The following is a 15,878-nucleotide window of genomic DNA, read 5'->3' on the forward strand; positions in this document are numbered from 1 at the left end:
CGTCATAGTATATCCCTGCCGGATCCGCTGTGACGCCAAACGTGGGGATACCTCTCAATTAGTGGCAAGTTATGAACTTAGCATTCCACTGTAAAGCTATCAGCCACGATTACATGACGCCAAGTTAACAATGCCCTTAGACTTCAGATGCTCCGAATGTGCCAGAATGATCTAAGCAACCCCCTTGATAACACTTGCTTCGTTTTGCTTCATTCAACAAAAGAGCGGGTCTTTTTCAACTTCCTAGGCGCCAAGGCACTAAACAGACTCTTGGGAGATGACCATTTTTTGGGAGATGGTGTTGACTCAGAACTTCCATCCTGGCTTGATCGCTTCTCACTGCGAGGTGATGCTTGAATGGAATTCTTGGGTGAGTTCATGAACCGGAGCGTTCTTGATCGCTGTGGTGATGAGGTGGGTGTCTGAGGAGGTTGTTCACACTCATCCTCCTTGTCATCGTAGGCCTCACTACTTCGACCAATTTCCTTGTCCTCTCTATCATGCTCAGAGCGAAAGTCAATCGAGGGCACTTTGGAATGGGTGGCGCTGATAGAAGCGGACCGTCTGCTGAACCCGGTATGAATGTTGAGTAGAAGCGGACGACCTCTGAAAATATCGCCTCGCCCGAGAACCATTCCTGGATATGGAAGAAGGTCTTGTGTCCAGACGTCCGCGACCAGGCGTTCCATTCGAATTCGATTAATTCGGCGAGCGACCAATGTCACCACAGAGGGGTCAGTTGGTGTCTTAGGACGTTCAATCTCACCTTCGGCCTGCGTGACTGGATCCTCAACGGAGCGCGGGTAGTGCGTTTTCTTGATGACAACATGCTGGACGTGGGACTTGCGTGTGGTTGGCATTGAATCCATATAGGATCGTCGAGCCATAGATGAGATTGTATATTGAACATGTTCTACAGGTGCCAGCTGGAGCGTCTGAAAAGAATGTGCTCCTGCCTCCCACATCCTAGGTTGAGCCATCTCAACCAGTGTGGCAGTTACCCTGAGAATTTCCGTGTTCCATTGCTTTTCTTCTACCGCAGATGATGCGCTCAGAACAAATTCGTAGTATCCTTTTTGGTCTTGAAATCCGAGTTTCCATGAGAATATACATTCATAGCAACACAGCCCTAATACTTAGGTCAGACAAATCTCTAGCATCAATCCCAATAGTCACACTTACCTTGTCCGTTTTGAAGCACATCGATCTTGGCATTGTCTAGGTATACACAAGCGACTGCTTCCAATCGACGGAGGTCGTCACTGCCCTTGGCGAAGAGCATATAGCGATTAAAAAGTACGCAAACCATGAAATCACCGGTTGTTGATTCAGTCGTTTGATATGTGACATGAAGCACACCACAAATTATCATTGGACCCAGATCCATGTATATACCCTGAAGCACGTGCACCTTGAATTTGTCAGTACTTTCGACTCCAGTAGTGGAAAGTGGCATTGCATACCGATTCCGGAACGTCCACCTTCTCTTGGAGAAGAATTGTCTTAGAAATACGATCTCTGTACACCGGATTTCCAGTTGCCATATTGATCTGTCCCACCAAGAGCCGCGTGTGATCCAAGATTTGCTGCATTCCATGGTGCGAATTTGGACAATCACCGACAGGTGTAGCTCTGAGCAAGTCTTGCAGCATGAGCGGGTATTTGCAAAGACGTTGAATAGGCTGTCAAATTGTCAATAATTGAGCCAGCAAGTACACTTATCGGCACATACCTTGATCAGTAAGTCATTGAGGGTCATTGATTTACTGTCCTCTTGTCTGCGTCGCTCGGTCGACGCAACTGACTTGGATAAAGCTTCGATCCCCCGATCATAGATTGTCCAATTGGCGATGGACCGACGCAAGAGAGCAACATCGTGTGTTAGGAGCTCATAGTTGCTGCAAAATTGGTCATACGTAGAGAACGAAAGCGACTATAGTCAAATACTCAGCGGGGGAACTTTAAATCTTGATACTGACCGAATTTACTAGTCTTGAAATTTCCCGTGCCACCTCTAGAGCCTCCGTTGGTTCCGCCGAGAGTGCTCTTGCTCGCTGATTGATAGATGCCCTTAATGTTCGACTTCTGAGAGATCGCTGCTGGAGCCCCCTCAAACTGCCTAGGTTCGTACCAAGGCGCTTTGAAATACCCCGAGACGTGAGCTCCAAATCGCCTGCCCGTTGAACATCGAGTGCTGACATTGGAGTTACCGTTTGAAGCCGGGCGAGGAATTGCTCATGTATTTCGAGGATTTCTTGGATATTGTCATGGATCTCGCGCCTCGTGCTAAATATTGTGAGGACCTGCCATCATGAACAATCCATTCGTAAACTGACGGTTATCTTATGATTTACTGGACAGCTTACCCCAACGAGAGCTTTTAGACCCAGTACATAATCAGACTCAGTGGTAACGAGTTCCTGCAGTATATAACGCCGTTTGGTCGCCCGCGTATCCACAGCCAAATCAGCGCGATAACTTGAACCTGGACGAGGTGTATCACCAGAGTTGCTCGAATCTGAAGCCGTACTGGGGGGTGTTCCATCGTTGATGGTTGTTTTTGATCTCATCAAACTCTGGCTTGCACCGCTTGTTGAGGCGGTCTTCACAGTCCCAAGTTGCGATGAATCGGACATACTTGAATGGTGGCCTTGCGAACGATGAGATGAAGAATCCGACCAGTCGTCCACATACCGTCGTTGATACTCGTGCTTCCGGGGGCGCAAGCTATCCACCCATTTCTTGAACGGGGAACCAGTCTTGTCAGTAGGTGTCACACCACCACTGCTCAGATCTTTATCTTTGAGACCATCTTTCGCAAGTAGAGCTTGGCTCTCAGAATCGACCTCGTCATGTTCCGCCATCCTAAAAAGAGATCTTGCCAAATTGAATACTGGACTCGGATTTTGACATGAAGAAAGAAGGCCCAACCAACTCAGAACAATCATCTTCATGACGGAGAGATAAAAATGGTGAGCACTTGCCTCGTCTACATCTTCTCCAAATGGGAAAGAAATGAAACTGGGAAGGAATCAGTATTCAATTGTGTGGGATATTGCGATTTGAATCTCATCCATGTACGTCATGATGGAATAGTTGAGATTGAAATGTCAGGTTAAATCTCCTGGGGACCTTAGACTCATTTACATAATATATTATTGGTGTTTCTTTTCTAAACTCTGATTGAAGATTGAAATATTTAGAGAAAGAAGCATATAGTCCCAGCGCCAAGCATCGCCGCTTATATAAAACATTCGAGCGCCCAGCTAGTTGAGACCCACCTTCTTCTCCCATTTTGAGCTTCATAACAATCATGGATGATATTCACGCTCCTACTGTTGCCTCCGGACCTGCGTCCGGGGCTCTACCTCGTGATCTCTCCAAGCTATCGATGCCAGAATTGATGCAGGAGAAGGAACGAATCGAAGAGGAACTGTCAGCGCTCAGTGCCGTCCTCCAATCAGTAAGATCTCCGATTCAAATCGATAGCTTCTATTGCTGTTTTTAATACCTTTTATTTAAGCATGGGGTACGCATGACCTCCTCTCTCACCACTTTCGACGGTTATCCTCGTGATGATATCGATATCGCGCAAGGTATCTCCCCGCACCCCGATCGACCAGAACAATCGCTAAGAGAACGGTACAGTTCGAACTACACGCGTGCGCATTATTCACCTACGAAATGACCACAAGGCGGTGATGGAGCTTATCGAGAAAGGCGTTCACGAGCACTTCGCCAGGCTACAGAGCACCGTTGCCGCACCAACTACAAATGGTACAAGCCAGCCTCCCACCATGCCGTCATTGCCAGTCGCAAGTACCAGTCAGCTTGGGGCCCCCTTCGCCAAGGTCAATAGTGTGGTTTCAGGGAGCCCAGCAGACCAGGCGGGACTGAAAGCTGAGGATGTGATTCGAAGCTTTGGGAGTGTCAATTGGCTGAACCACGAACGCCTTACGAAGGTTGCTGAAGTCGTTCAACAGAATGAAGGGGTATGTACTTGTTTATGGATTGTTCCATCGAGATGACCAATTGTCTGACATGTTCTCTTTCTCTCTGTAGCGGCCCGTAACGGTCAACGTCAGGCGCGGGAACGAAACCACCTTTGAGGAGTTGGACCTTCAGCTTACTCCTCGGCAAAATTGGGGAGGTCGCGGTATGCTGGGCTGTCACTTGGTACCATTATAAAAGGTTTCTACTGAAATGAAACCATAACGGCCCGATCGCTACCATCCTGTACATTGACGATGTGCTGTTCATGACTAATGTGAGACGTCTTCCCTTCTTTGTGCTTCTACATGATATTCGGATTTGTAAAAAGAGGCCCTTTAGGCTGCAATGGCGTTGATGCCATCGGAGGACATTGAGCCTGACCGACAACCACAAAAAAAATCATAGTCCAATTGAATAAACCACAATTAAATTAGCTGCACGCAATTCAAACCTTTTGAGCAAATGAAAATTCAAGTATTATATCAAACACATGAATCCAGTGTGTTGACCCTACGTCAGCGGGCCTGAGGCCTCAGGCACACATACACGTGATCAGCAGCGACGGGGCAAAAATTCCATCACAGCGTTATTATTCATTCCCCTTCTTTCACCCCTCCCTTTAAAATCAGCAACCCGCCCTTTCTCACGGCAGGATCTTTCTAACTCATCACCTTCAATTTTCTCATAAATCGTTGGTTTTTCAACATGGCCGAAGAAATCCCCACTTTCAAGCTCGTCCTTGTCGGTGACGGTGGTACTGGAAAGGTAAGCGCATTCAACACTTCCAAGATAATTCATTGTTGATAGGTATGGGGCTCAGAGGCCATCGGGCACTGATATACAGTGAAATTTTTTTGGGAACTTACTGAAATCACTTTCGATTGCCTTTACCCCTCGGCCTGTCAACAAATATCTGCCCAACGAGCCTCACCGCGACTTCATCACTAACGTAATCGAAACCAGACCACCTTCGTCAAGCGCCACAAGTCTGGTGAATTCGAGAAGAAGTACATCGCCACTCTCGGTGTCGAGGTTAATCCCCTTGATTTCAACACCGTAGGTCATACCCCCACCTAAGAACCCCGCTTCGAACCGTGCGATCGTTTACTAACCCGAATAGAACTACGGAAAAATTAAGTTCGATGTCTGGGATACCGCTGGTCAGGAGAAGTTCGGTGGTCTCCGTGACGGATACTACATCAACGGACAGTGTGGTATCATCATGTTCGATGTTACTTCCCGTATCACCTACAAGAACGTCCCCAACTGGCACCGTGAGTTACTTTGCGACTGTGGATCGAAAGCCAATTTAATACTGATTTTTACCCCCAGGTGACCTCGTCCGTGTCTGCGAGAACATTCCCATCGTCCTCGCTGGTAACAAGGTCGACGTGAAGGAGCGCAAGGTCAAGGCCAAGACCATCACCTTCCACCGCAAGAAGAACCTCCAGTACTACGACATCTCCGCCAAGTCTAACTACAACTTCGAGAAGCCCTTCCTTTGGCTCGCTCGCAAGCTTGTCGGCAACCCCCAGCTCGTGTGTCCCCCGTGATTCTATCCGTATATCGATCAATACTAACAATTGACTTAGGAATTCACTGCTGGCCTTGCCCTCGCTCCCCCTGAGGTCGCCTTCGACGAGTCACAGCTCGCTTCTTGGAAGAAGGAGATGGAGGAGGCTGCTAACGCGCCCCTCCCCGATGAGGATGATGCCGACCTGTAAATCAGTGCACTCAGCAACGGGTCTACGAAGTTCCGATATGACGGGAGTCGCCTCTTTCTGTGTTTCCACCTTCCCCGAGGTTAATCTCGCAGCCGGCGGAGACCGGAAGATCACGATTCCGGGGATCACTTTCTTATTTGGGTATTTCACTTGCACAAGCAAAGTCTATCCTCCAAATTCACGATTCGATGAAAGCAGACGGGGGTAGTCGTGGTTTGAAGAAACGGACGGCATACATTTTTTCTTTTTTTTTGATTATTTCCCCCAACCTTAGTAGCTTAGACACACCATCCCAATTGTCCTTTTTTCCTCCCCGAAACAAGCACAGCCGCATTAAAAAAAAGCGTGTCCTCTTTCAATAAGATCTAACTTGTTCTTCTTTCTATACGCTCAGAAAGATCTAGATCTTTCAAAATCCTGAGTTTAGCTTAAGAAACACCTAAACCAGTAGTAAATATCGTAGACGTGTTGATCAACAATGCAAGGAGTCATGAGAAAACCATAATGAATTTGATAATAAGTCTTTACTAGACAAGAACCCAACGCCAGGGTATAGCAATCATTGTACTCTGAAAGATACTCCCGCGCCGAACACCATTTGCCAAGGCAACACGACGAAAATAAGACAAGAAATGATAACAAAACTCAACGGCCATAACATCACCAGTGATGACGCCTTGCATCGATTCCCCAAGATGTGAATCCGCCAAACAAGTGCATTGCAAAAAGACAAAGAAACCCCCTCGCTGAATCCACAAATCACAAATCACAAATCACGAACGCCCTAAGAAGCAAGAGTTAGCAAGGTCTCCAAGATGGTAAATCCAAAGAAAAGGTGAACATACAAAGAGATAGGCCAGTTCTCTCGTATCTAGTCGAGAAACATTCATAGTGCCCCCCTCATCAAGAGCACCACTAATCAACTCCCTCTTCTGATCCTGCAGCGTAACAATTCGATCCTCAACTGTGTTCTCGATCAATAACCGATGCACAAAGACCTCCCTGACCTGCCCAATGCGATGCGCCCGATCCACGGCTTGGTCCTCAGTATAGGGATTCCAGAATGGATCGAACATGATGATATGCGAGGCTGCAACGAGGTTGAGCCCCGAGTTTCCCGCTTTCAGAGAAACAAGCATGATCTTACACTCCGGATCGTTGGTAAAAGCCGTCACGGCAGCGTTGCGTTCCTTCAGATCCATGCTGCCGTCGAAGCGGGTGTGTGTCCAGCCTTTGCGGACGAGGGGAACTTCGAGGAGATCTAGCAGTGAGGTGAACTGGCTGAAGATGATTGTCTTCTCGTTCTGGCCGCGGTCTTCGTTGGCTTGGAGGATCTCAAGTGATTTTGTGATCTTTGTGCTTGGGAACCAGGTTTTCTCCAGACGGCGGAGATATTTCTTCTTCTCGGCTTTGTTTCTGGAGGAAGCAACTCTGAGTTGGGCGAGTGACTTTTTCTTAGGACCTTCATCGCCTGCCTCGGTGTCGGTCTCTGAGTCAGAATCTTCGGTTTCGGTGCTGCTTGTTGTTGCTTCGCTGTCTTCGTCGTTAGCACCGTTGGCACCATCGATTTTCTCAGACTCAGGGATTGAGTTCGGGTCGTGGACTTGTTTGAAGGCATTGGTGTCGGTGAGCTTCTGGGGGTCCACGGGACCTCGACAATTCTGACACTTGATGACGGCATCGCCTTCGAGATTGATGACATTGGTTGCACTTGCAGCAGAATCAGAGATACGGATCCAGCACTCTGAGCACACATGGTGCCCACAGGGGATGTAGATGGTTGCATTTTCGACGCTGTCCATACAAACAGGGCAAGTTCCATCCTCTTCACCGTCATTTGCTTTAATACGTTCCACAACAGCAGCGGTCAACAGCTTAGCATTGGCGATTTTGTCGAGTCCGGGCACAGATGCGGGAGCCTCAGATCGGAATTCCGCCATGAGGAGAGGGTGGCAGCATGCCTGTCGTAGACGAAGAAGAAGAACCAGGACATGACTGTAGTTTCTGCCCAAGGTTCCAGCTTCGAGGTAGCGGTTGATCTGCCTCTGAGTACTGGTGTCAAGCTCACTATAGACCTGGCTTTCTCTCTCATCGAACAGAACATGTACTTTCTCAGTGACCTTCGGTGGAAGTTGCAGAATAGGCTCGCCATCTATCTTGGAAGCCTTGGTACGTCGAAGACAGACAGATTTGACCAGGACGCGAAGTTGCTTCATGACATCCTCTCCTCCGAAGCCCGACTTGATGCGTCTCACGAAGTCCTGGATGAAATGCGGCGTTAGAGATGTGAAATAGGCTAGAAGACTAGATACCGAGTACTTACCACTTTGAATTTCTTCATATTGTTGTATGGTTTAATACGCAAGAATGCCAATAACGACTGGAAATCTTCGAGGCGATTCATCATGGGCGTACCAGTCAAACACCAGCGGTAAGTAGCATTGAGGCGACAACATGCTAAGGCGGACTTTGCAACAGGATTTTTGATGTTCTGCGCTTCGTCGATGATGACACGATGCCACTGAGCGCCGGGACTGAGAGGGCCTGCATTATTCTTGACATCACGAGCTCTGGAAGCATCCCGGCCTTCCACTTCCAGCTTCTCCCCTTCGAGTAGTGTCTTGTAGTGGGCGGTCAGCGTACCAAACGTTGTGATAACAACATCATATTTCTTGAGATCTCTCCACGGCCTACGCTTCGCATGGTAGATCAAAACTGACAGTGCATGTCTTCCAGGTTTGACATGTCGCTGAATTTCAAGTCTCCATTGATCCATGAGGGCCTTGGGAGCTACAATCAAATTCGGTCGGCGGTCTTCATCTTCGAATGGGCGGGCAACCATAAGGGCGATTGCCTGAATGGTTTTTCCGAGACCCATATCGTCAGCGAGAATTCCACCTTTGTGGCTACTTTCTTCCTTAGCCTTCATCCATTTGAAGCCAATTTTCTGGTGCTTCATCAAGTTGACGCGCAGAGCATCAGGAGTTTCCTCGTTATCTGCTTTGGTCGCCTCACGTATGTCTTTGATGCCACCAAGGAGGTTTTTTATATCATCAGGGAATTCCCGCTCGTTGTACGCCCTATGATAGATTAGTCAGAATTGAAAAGTCGCGCATTGTGTAAGACAACAAAGTGGACATACGCTATGTCTTGATCGTCAATAAAGATTTCTTCTTGATTGCTAACCAGGTCAAACGGCTTTTCATACGGGTCATACGATCCAGGCATACTTCCTAACATAGGCTTCGGCGGAAGAGGTGCATACGGTGATGGTTGGTTTTGCATCCACGGAAGAGATCTGGCACCACTAATTGTTGAGGGGTAGATGATGCCGGGATAAGATGAGAATGAGTTGGGGGTGTACTGCGCTTTGGAATATTGCGAAGGATACTGATACTGCATGTTAGGGTTGGCATAGGACATGGAATATGGAGCTGTTTGCTTTCCAAAGCGAGAATTGAATGAATCAGCAGTAATCTCTTCAAAGCCATCGTCGGAGCCGAAATCATCGCTATCGCTGGATTTGAGTTGGGCATATGGCTGAGGAGCACGGAAATTTGAGGCAGGTTCGCTCTTTATCGGTTGAGAGCGATGGGGCATGTTCCACGAAACATGTGGCTGGGAGGTGGGCATCGGGAAGTGACTGTGATTCTCTTCATATTGAAGCGCGCGGGCCAGCTCCGCATCTCTCTCTAATTGAAACTCCGAGATGATATCCTTTTCCACATCATCACGCTCTTCGCGGAGTTCGTCCATCTCTGAACTGTCCATTGCTTGGCCAATCAGTCTATCGTATTGGCGGTTATGTACCGCAAGCGCGTCTGCCTGTCGAGCGTCGATTTCTTCGAGTTTAGATTTGCGAGCTTCAGGCTGCGAAGGCGCATTCCGCTTCGATGAACTTTGCAACGGAGGCGAGAATTCGGAAGTTGAAAGCGGGCGCTTTCGAGAGTTATTTTGGGAAGGTAGTATTGGTGAAGCCGGCAGTATTGCTGGCGTCTGAGATGCGGCGGCAAAAGGCGAAGGTGCCGCTGAAGGCCAATGGGGTGTTGAAAACGAGTCCCCCGGAATACCATTGAAGGCACGGGAGGGAATATGTGGAGCGACAGGAGTAGAAGTGGGTGATGGCGGAGTGGGTGATACAATAGGTGGTGTCAGAGCAGCTGTCGGAGGGGGGATGGGATCCCCAAGGAGCTCGGCAAGTTGGATTTCCTTGGATCGCAGCGTCTCGGCAACCTCATTCACTTCCTCGCATGCGCCCATAGTCGACAAGAGATCATCGCGGATAAATTTGTGAAGATCGATCTCTTCCAAAAGGTCTTTGATTTTGTCCTGCTTGGACTCATCAACCGGAGAAGCCATGGCTTAAAAATACTTTGTGGTAATCATCAAATCGAAATGAACAATGATATCTTGACAGATGGTGCTTGGGAGAGGGCTAACGGCGATAGACGTGATGATAAGGGTCACTTGAGGTATCAAGGCCGACAGGGCCTGGGAGAGATATGAGGCGTTGGAAAATAATTATCTGGGGAAGTTAGCGAAAATCGGGCAGCCAAAGCAAACAGCAGAGTCAGGAAGACGGGTGGTCGCAGATGACACAAGAAAAACAAAGTATGAGAGCGACGGATCGCCCTGAGATTTCCATCCCAAATCTAAGACTCGAAGAGTGTGAGATAAGTACTTACATCGAGTACTTTGACAATTTCCCTGATGGTGGTGGGATGAGCGGATGATTGAAAGGGAGGAATAGGAGCGCGCAGGGCAGAACGATAAGGGTCTCCGTCTTAGACCAGTCCGATCTGGATTAGCTGAGAGTTCAATGTTTGCGATATATCAGCCTGCCGGGCCGGGCTGGTCTGCGTTCGCGTTCGCGCTCGCTTTGCGGGGTGTTGAAAGTTCTAGGCCAAGATGTCATCGTGAGTATCTGCCAAGGCTACTACAGGTTGTACTTCCTTGAGCCTCAATGGAACTTAGGGGATTCGAGAATTCACAAGATTCTGAGGTCATATATTGTAATTTTTGAACTAAAATTAAACACACAAAGTGCTTTAAATAGTATACTTGCACACAACTAGTCTGAGGGCAATTCTGTTCTTTTTCCTACTCCGTACTGACTGATATGGACGCGACTTACCGGGGGCCTTATCGGCATGTGATCACAGCGCGGTGGAATCAAACAAAACAAACACGGGGCTATGAATAGCTTGCCCTACTCTCCCAAATAGGCAGGATGCTATATAGTGTCACTGTTTCCTTATCGACTATGATGCCGGTAGCTTGAATGTCCATTGAATTATCAGATTGCTTTACCTACATATGTATTATGTATGCCACTTCAACAGTGATGTCAGGAGGGCAGAGCGATCTTGGATATCATCGAGCCTAGATCAGATTAGCAAGCTGTATAAACAGGATCTGTAAGATGACTCTTCCCCCCACATAAGGGAACTGCTGTGCAAATACCGAATTATGGTTCTGATGGCCGATAATGAAGGGGGCGGTACATCGAGCCAAATATTCATGGCTTCAATAAGGACTTCACGCACTCCCTTTGATGGCAAAGAGGAGATATACTCGTATGGTGCTAATGTTACCTAATTCATGATTAGCTACGTTGTCTCAGCTTGGCATAGACTGAAAAGGCTTCCTTGCTGATGTTGAAAGGGTCATAGTGCTCACAGTGATTTACCGGAACATCGTCAGACAAGTTCGTACAATTAGTTATAGAATCAAGTCTTGTAGTCGAACCATCGGTCAGGCACTTTGCTGTCTGCTCTGTGGTGGGATTCGGACCGTGACAATTTGCCGCTTTTTGCACAGATGAATCTAGGCTGGCAGGATTTCCGGGGAAATCATCACCTGAAGACAGGCCATTGTAAGAACTGGTTTGGTGTTGATTATACCTGGCACAGAACGAGTTCCAGTAATTAGCTCCGCTTGCCATGAAAAGAGCAGCATCAATCCACGACCTAAGACTTTGGGATAGATCCGCATTGGCTTTTTCATATCTTTCCCTCGCTTCCTGATATTCCAGCTCATATCCAGTGATCATCGTCGCAAGAACTTTCTTAGCTTCTTCCTTTGTAATTCCATGTTCATTCATGAGTATCCGTACGGAGTTTGTTACTCCATTCGCACCTTGATTGCTGAGATATGCTGCATGCTCCTTCTCATAACTATAATAGTCACTCACCAATCCAACCACTATCAGTGCTGGACGCACAATGTGGGCAACGGCTTGCTTCTCTTCGTCAGAGACTTTTACGCCTGCCCCAAAGCGGTAAATTTCATGTGTCAGACTTTACCTGTTAGCACGCTACGCGGTTGATATTAAGGAAGACACCTACTGTACAGCGCTATCCTCGAAACGATAAGAAAGTCACTCATCAAAGGTCTTGATTTCATCCGCTGAACCGGTATCAGATGCCACCCGCAGGAATTTTTCCCAGGCTCCCATAATAGTGAAAGTGTCCTCTCTGTCAATTTCCATCATTTGCAGTAGTAACTTAGCCTCAAATTGTCTCTTTCTTCGCGATCCTCGAATGATGTGGTTCTCTTCCGATGGTTCCCTTTGTGGGTCAAATGAGTCTCCAAATGTTTGATTCAAAGCTTTAGCCTGCAACTGTTAGTTATATTGTCCAAGTTTTAGAGGAATTTGATCTTTACTTCAGCAGGGTCCAGAGCATCGGCCATATCTAGACATGTTAACATGCTTCAATAACCAAAAGGCAAACCATGATGAATCATCACTTGCCATCATGAAGAAACCTAATTTCCATCAAATGTGTGAGAGCATCAACCCGCTCTGGAAGACAATCCGGTGCCGTGAGGGAGACGGCGTGCCCAGAAGGGTCATAACTACCGACGAACACATCTGTTCCTTGCGTGATTTGGCGGATCTCCTCATACACTTCAAGTGACGTAGCCACTGCTTGACTTTTATAATTGCTTATACGAACGCGAAGAATCGTAAAGCATCCAGTGCTTGCCAAGATGGCGGGATCAACAACTCTGGAATAGGCGTAATTAATATTGAGGATGAGAGGAAGCGAGAGCGTCCGTGTCGTGTTTAGTTGACTTTATGTAGAAGGAAGGTCTGTGGGAGAACAAAAACAAGGACAAAACAACTTTTCTGCTAGGGTAGTGGAATGTTTGCTTTACTAACCCAGAGCATCCATTCTTTCGACATAATGTCCAGATAATGTGATCATCATATATGTTGGTCAATCAGGGCACCAACATTCTGGCTCTACATAATCAAACATATTTAACCTCACCGATGAATGGCTCAACCTTTTTTCTATATTTATACTGAGGCCAACACCACACCACATATAGATGCTCATTCACTCATATTTGTGTCTCCACTGCAGTGGAGTGGGGCCTGATAGCGAAGAGAGAACTGCTCACTTATAAGCCCGGATAGCGCTACGTATTTAGATCACTAAATTATCGATAAACAGCACTTTTAGGGCTACCTTAAATCTTAAGACTATCGTTATTGCTACTAGCTCTAGTTGAAAATTGTCCCTCGTTCATGCAATTACGGGATTTATGAAATCAACTCGAAAACTGAAGCTATCCCATTACGAACTCAGACAAACATATCAAGGTCAGACAATATGACAATATGGCAACGGGAGACTTAGACCTTGATAATCCCCGCAATATCCCGCAAAGAATCCACCACATAATCTGCCTCCAAAGCCTCACAAGCTTCCCGATCTCCATATCCATAACGACACCAGCAAACCTTACTCTGGATATTCCTCGCAAACTGCAAATCCGCCACAGTATCACCAATGACCAAGACCTTCCCCGCCTCAACCTCGACCCCATAATTCTGCCTTAAAGTGGGGACCAGAACATCCGCAAAGCTCGAAGGGTCCGGCTTGCGCTTTGCCCCGGGGGTCTTATCGCCGATGATTAAATCTTCAGGAACATAGCCACTGAGACCGCTGCGTTCCAGAGCGGTTCTAACGGCCGCTACGCCCTTATTACTAACGATAGCGATGGGGATCTTGAGGGCATTGAGTTCTGTCAATAGATCCTTCGCTCCCGGAAAGGCTTTAATGAGTAGCTGGCCGTGGGTGGCGTAGAGAGCACGGTATTTTTCAATCCATTCGTTCTCAACGGCTGGGGTGAATTCGACTGGGGTGGGATGTAGAGTGGTAAATGTGTCTGTTAGGCCGGTGCCGCTGGCGATGAGGCGGTGGATTTCAGATTGAGGTGGGTTGTGGGTGGGGAGGAGGGCATCGAACGTGAGTTTGATGGTTTGGGAGATTGATTCATGGGTGTCGAAGAGAGTGCCGTCGAAGTCGAAGATGGTGAGGTCTGTCATTTTGGAGTATGCTAACAGGTTGGTGGTGTTGGTCAAATTTATTATCACAATTGTACGGGATAAAGATATTGAAATAATAAATAAAGGTATAGCTAGGCGACGTGGTGGTAGATACAAGGATCCTGCATTAGCGTCGAATTGGATATACGGGGGCCAATATGATGTTACATTGGAGATAACTGTTGATATCCATTTTACACAAATGTAATTAGCTAAAAATATCGTTATGCACTTCAAGTATGAAGATGTCTTTCTTGACATTTGCTCTTGATTTAAACCTTTTTTGTGAGAGACAGGCCTGCCAGGACGGCCCTGGCCGCAATGAAGAAAAACACACTTGTGGCCATCATGGCACCTGCGAATACTTGCAATCCCCAGTAAGTCCCATTTTGTCGATTTAAAATAGCCCCAGCGATGGGACTTCCCGTGAGCGATGCGATACTGATACAAGCAAACAAGACGCCTTGACGAACACCGATCTTGGTTACATCGGGCGAGATTTGGCCCAACAAGGCGGGTACCATCCCGACAAAGGCACCCGATGCAAATCCATACAGCATGCTGAAGATGATGTAAACTGCCGCGCTTCCCGGAGAGAGAAGAGTCCCTGGAAGCCAGAGAGCCATAATGACAATGGCGGACAGGGAGCACATGGCGATCATAACGTTGAAGCGGCCAAGTTTGTCCCCTATATAGCCTGGTAGGATTCGTCCAGGGAGACTTCAGGGGGAAAAGCACGAAAAAGGTCAGCTGGACCAATGCTTCCACGAAGTTATAACCAGTAGTCGTACTCACCTGGCAGCATTAAGTATAGTCAACAAATATCCAGTTAGGTCGCGGTTGACTCCATTATCTTGAGCCTCTAGAATGATATAATTGATCGGGACAAACATAGCAAAGAACCCACAGCAAGATGCCAGCATAAGCAAAACAAACGGTACCTCCGAGAAGGGACCTATATAGTCATTAAGCGTGACCTTCCGCGACACAGGCGCAATCCTCGACCGAACGGTCAGATTGGCGACGATAAGCAGCGCAAGCACAATGAATCCGGAGATACGCAGAGACCACCCGAACCCAATACTGGGCAAGAGTCGCGACAACATAGTCGGGAAAACGACTCCACCGAGTGACGAGCCACTAGAAACGATTCCAAAGGCCAAGGCACGTCGATTCACGAACCATGTTGCTGTACATGAAAGCGCGGACGAGAAGACAAAACTGGCACCGAGTGGGCTGCAGATACCCTGTGCGAGAAAGAACTGGTAATACTCCGTTGAAATGGAGGTCATCATGAGACCGAAGACGTGCAGGAAAGTGCCAACGAGAAGAAGCCATTTGGGGCCATAATTGTCGAATAGCTAAAGAAATCGATTAGTGTGTATGCATCTCGATTAGTTGGGGTGATGTACTCTTCCAGTGACAAGACCAGCCGCAAAAAGTACAAATGGCTCCAAAGATAGGATCCAAGAGATGCTCGATGCGGAGTAGGAATGTAACTGATTGTTCTGGTAATATTCTTGGAAAATTCCAATTGCTGATGCAGAGTCAAGTATTAGCTTCCAAGCTTATCTGCGGTCGGCATCAAAAAGATAGGATATGGTTGTTCTCACCATTTACCCAGCCAAAGGCACAAAATAGACAGCACCAAGCTCCGACAACAACAGTCCAAGCGCAAGTTCCTTCATCTACCGGTGCAACTTGATCTTCTTGTGCTTCTAAACCGGAGGTAGCTACCTGATTTTTGGACTCTGTGGTGATTGTTGCCATGTGCCTAGGTGTCTTTTTGGAATAAAGATGGAATATATATGTTATAAGGG

General features: G+C 47.4%; 7 protein-coding genes across 7 annotated transcripts; 2 read left to right on the plus strand and 5 right to left on the minus strand.

Annotated features, from left to right (window-relative positions):
• Positions 1–209: 209 nt before the first annotated feature.
• N7529_003610 (putative Rho guanyl nucleotide exchange factor) lies at positions 210–2,864 on the minus strand (the record flags this gene model as incomplete). The annotated part of the gene is made up of 6 exons (XM_057239137.1): positions 210–1,129; positions 1,183–1,411; positions 1,464–1,682; positions 1,733–1,933; positions 1,980–2,303; positions 2,367–2,864. The coding sequence occupies 6 exons, from the start codon at positions 2,862–2,864 to the stop codon at positions 210–212; spliced, it is 2,391 nt and encodes a 796-aa protein (XP_057098432.1).
• Positions 2,865–3,301: 437 nt separating this feature from the next.
• Positions 3,302–4,188, plus strand: N7529_003611 (putative 26S proteasome non-ATPase regulatory subunit Nas2; the record flags this gene model as incomplete). The annotated part of the gene is made up of 4 exons (XM_057239138.1): positions 3,302–3,463; positions 3,524–3,596; positions 3,649–3,992; positions 4,063–4,188. Coding segments are annotated over 4 exons (705 nt in total), but the record flags the coding sequence as incomplete, so codon positions are not given.
• Positions 4,189–4,698: 510 nt separating this feature from the next.
• N7529_003612 (Ran family GTP-binding nuclear protein) lies at positions 4,699–5,717 on the plus strand (the record flags this gene model as incomplete). The annotated part of the gene is made up of 5 exons (XM_057239139.1): positions 4,699–4,758; positions 4,957–5,049; positions 5,114–5,267; positions 5,326–5,531; positions 5,586–5,717. The coding sequence occupies 5 exons, from the start codon at positions 4,699–4,701 to the stop codon at positions 5,715–5,717; spliced, it is 645 nt and encodes a 214-aa protein (XP_057098434.1).
• Positions 5,718–6,483: 766 nt separating this feature from the next.
• Positions 6,484–10,076, minus strand: N7529_003613 (SNF2-related protein; the record flags this gene model as incomplete). The annotated part of the gene is made up of 4 exons (XM_057239140.1): positions 6,484–6,501; positions 6,563–7,978; positions 8,041–8,797; positions 8,860–10,076. 4 exons carry the CDS (start codon positions 10,074–10,076, stop codon positions 6,484–6,486), a joined length of 3,408 nt encoding a protein of 1,135 aa, XP_057098435.1.
• A 2,020-nt stretch (positions 10,077–12,096) lies between these two features.
• N7529_003614 (uncharacterized protein) lies at positions 12,097–12,410 on the minus strand (the record flags this gene model as incomplete). Its single annotated transcript, XM_057239141.1, has 2 exons — positions 12,097–12,339; positions 12,384–12,410. The coding sequence occupies 2 exons, from the start codon at positions 12,408–12,410 to the stop codon at positions 12,097–12,099; spliced, it is 270 nt and encodes an 89-aa protein (XP_057098436.1).
• Positions 12,411–13,362: 952 nt separating this feature from the next.
• Positions 13,363–14,058, minus strand: N7529_003615 (HAD family hydrolase; the record flags this gene model as incomplete). The annotated part of the gene is made up of 1 exon (XM_057239142.1): positions 13,363–14,058. One exon carries the CDS (start codon positions 14,056–14,058, stop codon positions 13,363–13,365), a length of 696 nt encoding a protein of 231 aa, XP_057098437.1.
• A 272-nt stretch (positions 14,059–14,330) lies between these two features.
• N7529_003616 (putative MFS monocarboxylate transporter (Mct)) lies at positions 14,331–15,828 on the minus strand (the record flags this gene model as incomplete). The annotated part of the gene is made up of 4 exons (XM_057239143.1): positions 14,331–14,778; positions 14,854–15,419; positions 15,471–15,595; positions 15,672–15,828. 4 exons carry the CDS (start codon positions 15,826–15,828, stop codon positions 14,331–14,333), a joined length of 1,296 nt encoding a protein of 431 aa, XP_057098438.1.
• Positions 15,829–15,878: the final 50 nt, after the last annotated feature.

Source organism: Penicillium soppii (assembly GCF_028829465.1).
Source record: "Penicillium soppii strain IBT 18220 chromosome Unknown utg000004l, whole genome shotgun sequence".
Taxonomy (NCBI): domain Eukaryota; kingdom Fungi; phylum Ascomycota; class Eurotiomycetes; order Eurotiales; family Aspergillaceae; genus Penicillium; species Penicillium soppii.